General features: G+C 37.0%; 1 protein-coding gene across 1 annotated transcript in view; it reads left to right on the plus strand.

Moving 5' to 3' along the window:
• Nucleotides 1–9,465, plus strand: part of LOC104492458 (glutathione S-transferase C-terminal domain-containing protein-like) — a 14,949-nt gene extending 5,484 nt beyond the window's left edge. Inside the window, exons 5-7 of the mRNA XM_010135022.1 lie at nt 1,569–1,599; nt 5,703–5,772; nt 8,852–9,465. Of these exons, the coding sequence (XP_010133324.1) occupies nt 1,569–1,599; nt 5,703–5,772; nt 8,852–8,988 (238 nt within the window). The 3' untranslated portion in view covers nt 8,989–9,465. The remainder of the gene's footprint in view (nt 1–1,568; nt 1,600–5,702; nt 5,773–8,851) is intronic.
• The last annotated feature ends 2,955 nt before the right edge of the window (nt 9,466–12,420 follow it).

The following is a 12,420-nucleotide window of genomic DNA, read 5'->3' on the forward strand; positions in this document are numbered from 1 at the left end:
TCTTTCCCTCTGCAAACCCATCCTGAAAGGGAGACAGATTGATAATTTCTCTTGTTTTGGTTTGTTTGTTTGTTTGTTTTCCTGGATGTGTCTATTCATAGTTCAGAAGACTGTCCATCAACACAGTAGATACAGTATGTGGGAGTCTATGTATTATGCAGACCTTTTACCTTGAAATCACAAAGTTAATAGAAAACTTATGACAATTACTGTAAGAAGGACAATTGACATTTTACTGCTGGAGAAAGATGTAAGCAATAAGCTTAAATAAGTGTCTCTGCTTTATACCACAGTTTATTGCTTGTAAAACTCTTCTGATTTATTCCCAGGTAGACAAGTTCTCATGCATTTCAGTTCATATTTTTAATACTTTAGATTGTGTAGATACTTTGTCTTCTTGAAATCTGCCATGTTGGAGATCTTAGATATCTTAGCCTTAAGAATTTTAATGCCTTTGATATAAATAAAATGTAAAAGGTAGGTGTAAAGTGGCAGAAGATTAGAGGTTAACAGCATTCTGAGACAGAACTAGATGGGGGAAGGGGGATTGTGGGGTTTTTTTCATGAAGCTGAGCTTTGCGTTTTGGATGTCCAAGATGAATCAACATTGTCTTATGTATTTGTTTACTAAAATAAGAAACTGAAGCATGCTGTCTTAAAACTAATCCAGAATTACAAAAAAATCTTACGCATCCATGTTAAACATTTTTCGTATTTTTCTACAACATTGAAGTGTGCTGTTACAGAACCGCGTGGGGAGTGAATACAAAGGATTTGTCAGTATGATTAACTTTGCATTTAACAGTGTTTTTGTAGTCAGTTTGGTTCTTCTGTCTGTTTATGTGTGTCCCTTTTTGTTTTCTCTTGTGACAGTCAAATAAGTATTCTTAAGAAGGCAGTAAAATTTTAAGCCTTCTAAAGTTAGCAGGCATACAGCTTCTATCTCTTGTTTTAAAATTTGTTGGATTCTGTAGAACTTTGGACCAGTTAAGCTTTTAGGTCACGAAGACTGGAAATGCTCCGTGTATTAGAAAACTTTTGTTGCTGTAGGTGCTGAAAGAATGTAAATCATGGGTTTGTGTTTGCTAAAATATTTAATCTAACATCATAAGCCTATGTAGTAAGTTATCAGCCCTAGCTTGAGCTATGTCTTAGGGTTTGCCTTTTTTTTTTCCTTATTTGTTGCAATCATTAAACATGATAGCCTGCCCATATCCCATATTTCCTGTGTTCTGCCTTACTTTTGTGATACAAACAAAATATATGCATAACTATATGTAATAGAAAGAATTTATGTGACAACGTGGAAATGCCAGTAAATCTATATTAGCATTTATAATGATTTAAAGAGAGAGGTTTTTTGAATAATACAGTAGGAAAAAAAAGACAAAAGGAGATATGCTCTTTGTTTTTTAGTGCACTGGAACTGTAATGATTTCTTTTGTAGGATACAGATTTGCTATTCTGGTTAAAATGTGTTCAAGTACATAATGATTGCTTTGATTTTCCACCTCTGCTTTTTTAGATGTTGATTGAATTGGTCATCTTTTTTTTTTTTTTTTTTCCAGTCATCAGTTCAAAGAAATTTTGTCCTACAAGGTATGTAAAAGGGTTGCAGGAGTGGGGGTGGAAGAATAGAGTTATGTGCAATTTCCTATGTTTCACTGCATCTTCTTATCAACTGAAATATAAGTGGCTATCTTCTCGTTGCAAGGAGGATCATATGTTACCTGAAATGCTCATTAGTAGTGCAAATGCCATTGTGATGCTTTCTCTCCACCATCCATTTTTTTTAAGGCTTCTTTTCTTCAGTAAAATTAAATAGTTTCTCCACAAAAAAACTTTATCATAATATATAAGCGAGCCATTCCTAAGATACTTCAACATGTATCAGTTAACAATTATGGGTTACCAATTTATTTAGGTATTAAATACAACTGGTTTTACTATGGAAATGTCTGATCATTATTTAGGTAAAATTATTGCTTTTATAGATACTATTTTCTAATAAGCATTATAGTTCTTCCTCTAATTTGTATCAAGAAGATTGGACACAGTGAGTAGGAAGAGCTTTTACTTATCAGAAATAATTTTATTCAGTATTGTTTTCAAAATGTTACTCAAAAGGATTTCAAAAATATTCAAATGTGTTTTGACCCTGGGGAGCTAGGGTCTGTGTGAAGATAGTCTAAGAGAAAAGTGGGAGAAAGACTCAGAGGCACACAGAACTGACAGAATGAAGATGACAGATAATAGGGTAGTAAAAAAGTACAGGAGCAGACAACTGGTACTGATCTGTTAATCTTTGTCGAGTGCGTTTAAACTAGTTGGTGATGAGCAACCAGAAATTTGAAGGTTAGGTGCACTTAATGTGGCATGGAAAAGAAATGTTTCCATTTGAGAGAAGTGAGGCTATATAGAAACTAAGTTTACATGTCGAATGCTAGACAGGGATCTTGTTTACAATATACAGTTGAGTTTTGGAGATGCAGAATAATCCTTTGTAACAGAAATATGAGAGAGAGATGGCATTGCTAATATCCAAATGTTTTTTGGGACAGTGAGCATAGCCAAGATGCTCTATGTAGCAGAAAAATGGAGGTTATCCTTTTTAATCCTTAAGTAAGAGGACATTTAAAAAATTCAGAAAATTTCCAGCCATCTTACAAAGGAAAGTTCAGTTATTTGGTAATACACTAATCTTATCGTCATGACAATCTAGTTTATGTATGCTTTACTAATTTACATGGAAATAAATTTGAGAGATTGAGATGATGAAAGTGGCGCAGTGGATTTGGACCTGCCATTAATTTTTTCCTTAACATTCTTCTCAATGCATTTATATGTTTCTAACACATAATCATGAAGAACTCAGGTCTCAGTTCAGAAAAAGTTTATTTACTAACAGATTATTAAAAGTAGACCTGCTGACAGTACAGACGAGATGGTGACAATTCTAAAGGATGCCTACGTTAGGATAGTGTGTACAATCTCATTAAAGCTCACTGCATTTTTTTCTTAATCTGTTAATCCATGGAGGTTTAAAGCACAGAGTTTGTCAACACTATAGAAGTTACAGCATTTTATTATTTGTGTTACAGAAGGGCACAGGGGCCAAGGACACTGCTAAAAATTATTGCTGCTCTTACTAATGTAAGAGCCTATACAAAAGGTCTAGGCTGGCTGGTGCCTCAAATAATCCTAGATATAAATAACTTCTGTTATACAGCTAGCTATATGCATTTTTCTGTTTCATATTAATAAATGGTTACAGGTTATTGGCTAGTAGCCAAAGCTGCCATGTGTTAGCCAGACATTGTCTGTGTCACCCCCTTCCAGTTCCCCTTTAAAATTAATTTCTCTTATCTTTCATTTTAGTGAGATCTAAAAAGACATCCAGAAGTCTGGCAATTCTAGAACTTTTTTTGATGAGAACATTATGCTGTAATTCATTAGTTTATAGCTGCAAAGAAAAAGATTATGATAGCTGTAGACTTCTATCATGATACATTTTGAGACTATTTGTCAAGACACTCTATAGGAAAATTGGGAAGTTATTCAGCTTTGAAAACTTAATAGGAATTGAAGGTGTCTGGTGTTCTAGTAAGCAAGTTAACTGTTTATGCACACTCAAAGTTTGGACAGTTTATCATCTTCATTATTTTAGAAATGCTTTCCTTCTTACTTCTGCTGACAGGGATGTGACAATTTAATGACTGTGTCATGGGGAAACAGTGCAGTCGTTACTTAGGCTCTAGTTTAACTTTCTGGATCATCCTTGTAGAAAGCCAAGGCATTAGAATCAGTCCAAATTTTCAGGATTGGTGGCGAGGCTTACCTTGGCTCTGGTCTAATCAGATGAGCTGAGAGTGTGACGTTGTGAAGAGCTGGGTTGCTTTGGGTGCCTCAGGGCTGATGAGGGGTTCTGTGCTAATGTGGATCTTCTCCCTGTCTGTTGAATCCCTCTTTTTTTTCCCAAGCTGCCTGTCACTGCTGCTTCTCTCCTAACAGCAGCCACATTGCCTATGGGTTTCCTTCTCCTCCATTCTCCAGAAGTCAGATCTGAGTTTAACATTTTCAGCTCTTTTGTACTACAGAAAGAGCCGTATTTGAACTGAACTGACTGGGCATAACACGTTTAAGTCCTAAACATGTTGTAACATGTTCTCGTTTTGCTTGCGTATTTCTTATGGACCTGTGAGCTGAAAACCTTGATGTGAATGAGCTGTACTAAGGAACAAATATCCCTGCATCAAGATAGTGTAAATTTATTTAAATGCATAATATTTGAGTAATACTTTATTTTATAATATGTGAGCAAACTTTTTCGTGGTCAGGTGTCTATTAAATATGAATTGGATGCAGTGTATTGTGCAGGGAGTTACCATCTTGGTTTAATGTGAAGATGGGATTTCATTCAGGGTTTTGTGAAATGAAGACTTTCAGATAGTTTTGTCCCCATATTAAAAAGTTGAAGTAAGAGTTCTTATTTCCAGATACTGATGGTAGCTACCCAAGGTGAAGTTTCTCTTTCCATCTGGTTACAGGAACCAAACCATCACAACCATAAATTTTTATCAGGCGAGAATGAAAGAAAAGTTCTTTTTTTGATGCAAGACACATGTCCTTTTTTTAGAACTATAGCTCTGGAAGCTTTGCTTAGCAGAGCACTTTTTGTTGTCCATTTGTTCTCTCCCCAGGACATTATAGGATGCTTGGGAATGTACAGTTCTAAGTTGGTTCTGATTTGCTCTGTCCTGTATGTAATATCCCAAAAAGCACAGCTGTCATCAGAGCATTAACTTCATTGCTACACCTTCAAGGTTTTTTCTCTCACCATCTGGTTAACTTGCCTTCCTTGGCTTGGCTGGTCTTTGAAAAACCATTGTTCTGGTGGTGTTTTTTGTCGGCAACTGAGGATAAGGTACTTCCTGCTTGTGTAGTGATCTAAGCAGGGAGTAACGTGGTGGGGTTAACCCTCCACGGCACCGTACCCCTGGGTGACAAGACAGGAAGAAATCAACAGCAGCTGATGTAGGAGCCTTTGCAGAAACTTTTAAGTGAAACAGTATAGGTTGGAAGTGGATTGTGCTCATTTTCACGTAGGAAAGTTTCCTCTTCATGGCCAGGCCTGTGTTCCCTTTGGGATCAATTTTGCTTTCAGGATTTTTTGGGTTGATCCTGAATTGGTTTGGCAGAGCAGAGGAAGTTTGGCCCACAAGGCAGTTCTGGGATTCAAAGTCACTGCTTGGGAGAAATGTGCCATACTTCAAATCACCTATTTAAAAATTGTGTATTGGCTGCTTATTGATGTGGAGATGCTGCCCCATGATGACTGTGCTAAAAGAAAGCTGTGTTGCTCATCGATAATTGAAGGCAAAATTAGTCTGCAGTATCTTTGAAGAATGTCTTCTTGTATACATTGCATCCAGTTCAACCGCTGCAGAGAATTATAGAAGATTTAGCAAGAAACAAATAGTCATGAGCAGAAATGTGATCATGGCTGCAAACATATTTACACACATATTTACAAACCAAAGCAGTATCAAAATTAGGATTTGCGCACAGATGTTTTTTTCTAGAAATAGTCTTCAACATGATAGTGTTTTTGATACTTTTAAACATTTAATTAGATTTTTCTTACTTTATTTGGAAGAGAGAAATGCTATTCGACCAAATTTCTTTACCTTTTTTTTCCCTAGGAGCACATGATCCTTTGCAGATTTGCAGATCAGACAGCTGTTCAGCTTCCACCTGAACGCAGGCTAATTGGTATGAATATTTGCATAATTGGTATGAATAGTTGTGTAAGCTATCTCAGTAATGAATTTCCTTGACTATAAAGGAAGGAGCAGTACATTTATGAACAGGGCATTAGGGTGCTGTTTTCACATGACAACTGAAAAATTTGAGTTTCTTCGCATTTCGTCTCTCGCTGTTCTGAACTATGGTATAGAAACTCTTTTTTTCTTTCAGAATTACCAATATGAGATAAAGGGTTTGCATTTTACTGGTTTTTGTTGCTTTGCTTTTTTTTCTGTCACCGTCCTCTGTAAAGAATGAGGTCTTTGTGAAGTTCACTGAAGTCCTGCTGTTGCCAGTTTATCTTACATTAAAAGCAGAGGCTATTCATAGCAGTGGTTTTCAGCATGCACCCTTAATCCTGCTTGTAATTGCTGGTGGTAACTCTCTTAGAAGGGCAAGCATCTAATGCTAGCTGGAAACAGTAACGCTAGATTGCAGAGGGTGGGTTAGCTTTGGTACAGGCAGGTGTAAGAGCCTGCAAACCTATTGGACCCACCTCATCATTAGTATTTTTGTAATAATTTTAGAAAAAAAACAGGTTTTCTGGGATTTTTTAAAAATACATTTGTAATCTGAAGACTTTGCCAAGAATACAGTTTGGCTTACCCCTTACCTGGTGTACCAGCCTTCCCATTGTGCGGAAGCTTATGTTGTAGACAGAGCAGTGCATGACTCAATTTTTACCTTTTGGATAATCAGTTCTGTTTCAGGTTTGTAGTTTATTTCCACTCTGAGTAAGAGCAGCTACTTTCTGTTGGGTCATTTCTGTGCAATTAACAGCCAAAGTTAATCCCAGGTATTTTAGTTTCTTGGTCACGTGTCAATGATTTCTGAGGAAAAGAAATGCAAGAACCTGTCATTAAGACAGTGGGAATTTCATTACTATTTTCTTGTCTTTTGTAAATGGTGGTAAAATTACTCATTCTGCAAATTTGGAATGTGTTAGGACTGTATTTTAGCAATTACTACTTAATTTACACAGCTTCAGTAAAGTGACAAATCATTTTGTTTCATTACATGTAAGCCCCTAAAATGATGATGTACAGCATTCTGTTTGTGGCTGTCATGGCTGAAACAACACATTTGTCAAAGGCATTACCACCGATTTCCATGGTATCCGTGAGCGTAAAAATACGTAGCTGAACCCAGTTCTGCTACATGCAGTAGTTCCCTCTTAAGTGAACAAAGTTCTCTTTCCTATTTTCACTGGAGATGTGTGGTTTTTTTACCCAGTCTACGCAGCAGTGGGACCCGAGTACAAACATACTGAACAGTTTTGTGGACAATGCTACAGATGTACATAAATACAGGTTTATTCTGTCTGATCACAAGTCTGCTCCGTGTTTTTCACACAGTCTTACTGTGAGCACCTAGGCAACCAGGCCCCAACTGTGACAATCCCAATTGCCCCTTAGCATGTATGCTTTGAATAACAATGATGCTGCTGTCAGTGACAGGAATGTGTACATGCCATTTTGTTCAACCATCCGCAGAAGGTGATTTTCTTTGAAACTGCTAATATAGGAGGATAGTGCCACAAGAAGTAATTTAAGGAGATCTCTCCAAGCTGGTTATATAAACTGGTAATTTCTCCCTGCAATGTATAAATCCATAACCCTTTCTAACTCTACGGAGTTAGAAAGTTCTTTTTCAGGCCTAAACTTACTGTTGTATCTTTAAATTGTCCCCTACCCTCCAATTACTAGCCTTCTCAAATTGCAAGCCAGCAACAGAACAGAGTCCCAGTGTCATAATGTTGAAGTCAGAGTAGTGAATTGCTTTTGTAGTTAAGGAATTCAGCTGAGAAGGAGAAACTACTTCTGCCCTTCAGCTGACTGTGGAAAGATGGGATAGATTGGACTGAGTACTGTGTTGGAGTGTGATGTGCACCAGCTGTTCTGAAACACAAGGACTCTGAGGGGCACGTTCGTGCCACCTACCCAGAACTTCTACAGGCACCTAACAGTTGCGTACCAGGGCTTGTAATGGTACAGGCACTCAAGCTCTGTATATACTCAGGGCAGAGAGGCAGGCAGTTCCAGGAAGTAGTTTGGAATGCCGGACTTGTATCCTGATGGTAGACAGAATGAGTGCTTCTGCCTCTTCCCTTCATCTCAGACCCTAAATATATTTAATAGTACAATTCTGCAGGAACAGGAACAGAGGCAGAATCATTGTCTTTGAGATTGAACCATGAGACTGAAGCAGAATTGTGCCTTGTTCGTGACTTAAGACTGTTTGACTATTAGTGATAAAACATTTCAGGGAATTGCCAAATCTTTCTTGCAAGAGAGTTTCAAACTGATGAAAATACATTCTAACAAATCAGTTCTGTATTTCAGAACAATGGATAATGAGAAAATACATAAAGGCAAATGCCCCCCCCATCATGTTGGTGTGGCTGTATCATAGTACAAACTTTGAAGCAGAAAAATTCTTGAATTTATCCTTCCCATTTTTTCTGCAGGTAAATCTGAGATAAGGTTAGTTTTCATTAGCAATTTAGTATTTTTTTTAGAAGCAGCTACATTCATATGGCTCAAATCGATTACACTGGATCACTGTTTGGTATTTTAGTCTATTTTTGGTATTCAATATCCAGAAATTTTCAGATTTTAGATGGAAGTGCAGAAAAAAACCATCTGTAGTTATAAAGGGAATAGAAGTTTAGCAGTTCAGGTTGCTGAGGGGTAAAGTAGGCATTGTTTTTTTTTTCCTCTGGCTTTTTCATTAATGCACGGATTTTTCTGTAAGTTTTGAGGATACTTAAAAATACTTGTGCCCATTATGTTTCTTCATATATTAAAAGTTAATAATTCTTCTTAAGATCTTTGCTAAATGAAGGTTACAAGTCATAGAAGTGATTTAGAACTATTGATGACTGTCTATTTGAAGTAGTCTGGATTTTTTTTTAAGTAGATTTGGAAGTTGTTTTTTTGAGATGACTAACTGATGTGCTTTCCTAACATTAACTAATGAACTGTACATTTCTGATAATGTTTCTACATTTTTAGAATTTCCATGCTCTGCTTTGCTCTCATTTTAGGAAAACAGTGTATGGGGCTTGTGGATCTGGATCGGGCGTGGGCCGCAGAAGAACATAACTACTCTGTCCAAGTTATATCTATGGAGCCAGAGAGTTGTTCTCCAAAGAACAATATGCTTGTGGGCATCCCTGCTTAGAGCATGAAACTTGCATTTAATTTGAAGTTGAACATAAATCTTCAGTGCATAATGACATCCAGCAGATAGAAGCACAGCTGGGAACTAGACATCACGTATCTTCAACCTATTGTATTTGGAAAAGGAAGCAGTACAAAAAGTCTTGGAAAATGAACTGCATGCAGAGCATCACAAATTGTACTTGTAATGTGTCATTAAGCAACTTTTGGTTCACTTACTGAGAAGTTTCTGGATCTAATGGCTGTGCATGGAATCTTACCCATCTGTAAAAGTTTAGACAAAAGTTGGTCTTGTTGAAGGGAAGGTGATTTCCTTTTTAGTAAAGCTGTCTTGGCTGCTTCAAAATTGCATTCATGGACAAAATATGTGTTTGTGTTCATAAGCAGAACAGTTATCAGCCAATAATGCAGATCACTAGAGGAACAGAAAAGATCAAATTTATGGTGTTAGTGAAGAAGGCTGTTCAACAGGTGGTGGAACCATTTGAAAAGATCAACCATAGTCACGTTACTGTAAAATGAAAATTTCCGCTCTGTGCTCTGAGTACGCATTTTTCTACTCTGATTTAAACTCATCTGTTGACCCTAACACAATGGCAAATAGCTCTTTTTTTACTGCATGTTTATGGGTTTGACACATTTATGAATTCTGCCATGGATTAATTTAAATTTATGTGAAGTTTGGTCGGTGTGAACATATCTTCAGTGCACGTGCCAAACAGAATTATAAATAGGTACTGGAAGGGAAAAAAAAAAGATCCTGAAATACTCTATTCATGAAACTTGGACCTCTAAAAGATCTAAATACTTCTTTTTTTAATGTGACAGCTGAAGGAACCCGCAGACTGACTTGGAAGCACAAAGGCGAGCAACACCTTTTTATAGCCCACATATTTTAGTAGGTAATGACTGAGTACTTTTTCTGCAACTTTTTATAGTTACGGGAGTAACTAGAGGTTAGAAGAATATATAGCAAATATAAAATATATGGCAATACCAATTGCCTCCAGGATTTTCTCTCATACTTGCCCAGAGAGAACTCAGTTTTTGAGAGAGCACTGTGGTGGGTCAAAACATTATTAACGTTAAATTACTTCATTTAGAACTCCAGATACTATGTCTGGAGTAGAAAATGTCTCCTCATTACTTTTCTGTGCTGAAGGAACAACCATCCAGGTGACACACCTGATGCAAGATTTGATGCTGTTTACAGTAAGGATTTTCACAGTGCTCTGCTCCAGGCAATGGGTACCAATATCGGTGTGTTTTAATTATGGTGGTGCTGAATATTTGGCATGGTCTGATACTATGCAATAATAAAGAGTTTTCAGTAGAGCAAAATCTGTGCTGTTATGTGCTTCAAAATTTCTACAATATCTGTCTCAGTAATCTGTAGTAGTTTTGGGATCTACAGGAAGGAAAGGAGTACATTTGGCATGTGCCACAGGAAGCATGTCTGCCACTGAATAGAAGATAAAAAAGGCTTTTTAACAGGCAAAACCAGTATTTCCTGGAAACAGAGGTAGAGAAGGAGCCTTATTGGACAAATGTCTAAGAGATTATGAGGTACGTATCACAGTCAAGAAAAATACCTAAAGTCACACAAATATCTGTTTCATTTGGGTTTTTTCCATTTTTTAGAAGTACCTGTTTTCATGTTAATGACAGTTTCCCACAGGAGTTGCTTATTTGTGACTTAAGTAAATTATTTTGTATCCGCTACCCCACACAGAACTAGGCTTCACAGAAAGAAGAGTTTTATAGAAGCAAGAAAGAAAACCTGCAAAACTAGGGTTTATATGCATCACGGCATATCATTTTTCTTGGATGAGCCAAACCATAGGAAGCGAGTTTGTTACAGGTTTTTTTGGTCCCCCCCGCCCCGCTAGACAGCAGGAGTGTTTTGATGGCATCTCATAGTATCCATAATTTTGGTGTCTTACAGGGTAGTGAGACTGCATTCCATTTGTAATACTGCTTTGTGACCTTGTACCTGTTGACATCAGTGGGCTCTGGTTTCTGCTCAGGAGAACAGAATCTTCCTCAAATCTAAGGATGGAGTTACCTTATATGAATAGTAAAGCCTGAACTTCGCTTGAGGTGAATGGATGTTTTGTTTATTGAAAACTGTAGAGAAGCAGATGAAAAAAGAGCATAAAAAGGAGAAGATAGTTTCAACAGCTGATAATAGCTAATTTACCACAGATTAAATTGCCACTCTGTGCCATGTACCTCCCTCTAGAAATGTGAGCTCAATTATATTAATTTTTAGGTGTTAATTTGGTACATATTTCCATATATAAATGGTATGGAATTAATAGAGCCGAGAATTCCCTAAACAAGGTGACTGGACATTGTGGTTCTGGTAAGGCAACAACTGTTTTTCTTTTAGTAGCTTGTTGTGCAAGGAGCTAGCTTGATGTACAAGATGCAGACTCAAATAGCATTTGTGTTTCTTGTATGTCTGGCCTCACTGGGACAAGCTGTAAGGTGAATCAAATGTTGTCCTAACATAGTCATAATTTTTCATTGTCTTGCCAGTCTTCTTTTCTGTTAGCCTTGTAGCTGGTAAGGCTGGAAAAAGTGAGTTTATAACGGGAAACAGATGACCAAACTGAACTGAGCTCCCCTGTGTGTTAGTCATCTGTGTGTACATGAATCTTTATTTTTGTTCTTTCAGTTTTGTCTTTTTCATGTTGATTGTCTGCTTCCTTAGTCCTATTTCAAGACGGGGTGTTAATAAACGAGGAACGTTCCTGGTAGATACATTGTGCCCTTAATTTTTCTGCGGCTGGATGTGAACAAAAAACAAGCACAAAAATTTGAGATGTTAGTATTACTCTGCTTAACCAATGTGTTGTTGATTGGTTGGGGTTTTTTTAATTGAAATTAATGGATCATCACAATTACCTGCTGATCGTTCTTACAAAGACTCACGTAAAATTAACCGTTCGTAGGGCTGGCATAAATTTTAGACTCACATTTTCTGTTTCTGATTATTGCTTGACTTTCAGCTACCTGATGGATCTGTCATTTGAAAAGGCAATGATAATAAGCAGAAATGTTTTTGTCTTTTAAAATGGCTGTCTTCCTATGTGATGTACTATGCCAAGTATTCTAATAGAAAAGAAGAATTAAAAAAACTTGTACAGTCAAGTATGTGCTCATAAAAGTTTGCGCTTTAAATGATCTGCAGTGAAGTGGCACACAGCTGATTTTGCAGTGGGTTTGTATAGATGTTGTTTTGGCTAGACACCATCAGCTGCAGCTATTTTCTGTCAAGGTTTTGGTTTGGGATTAGTAATTTGCCCTTTTGATTAATTTTTTTTTTTTTTTGAGTATTGAGCTAGAAAAGCATTGCTTAACAGAGGGTAGCTGAGCAGCTGAAGTGTTGATTTCAGCCTTAGGGCTTTGTTGCTTAGTCGTCAGCAGG

This window comes from Buceros rhinoceros, unplaced genomic scaffold, assembly GCF_000710305.1.
Source record: "Buceros rhinoceros silvestris isolate BGI_N320 unplaced genomic scaffold, ASM71030v1 scaffold12084, whole genome shotgun sequence".
Lineage (NCBI taxonomy): Eukaryota > Metazoa > Chordata > Aves > Bucerotiformes > Bucerotidae > Buceros > Buceros rhinoceros.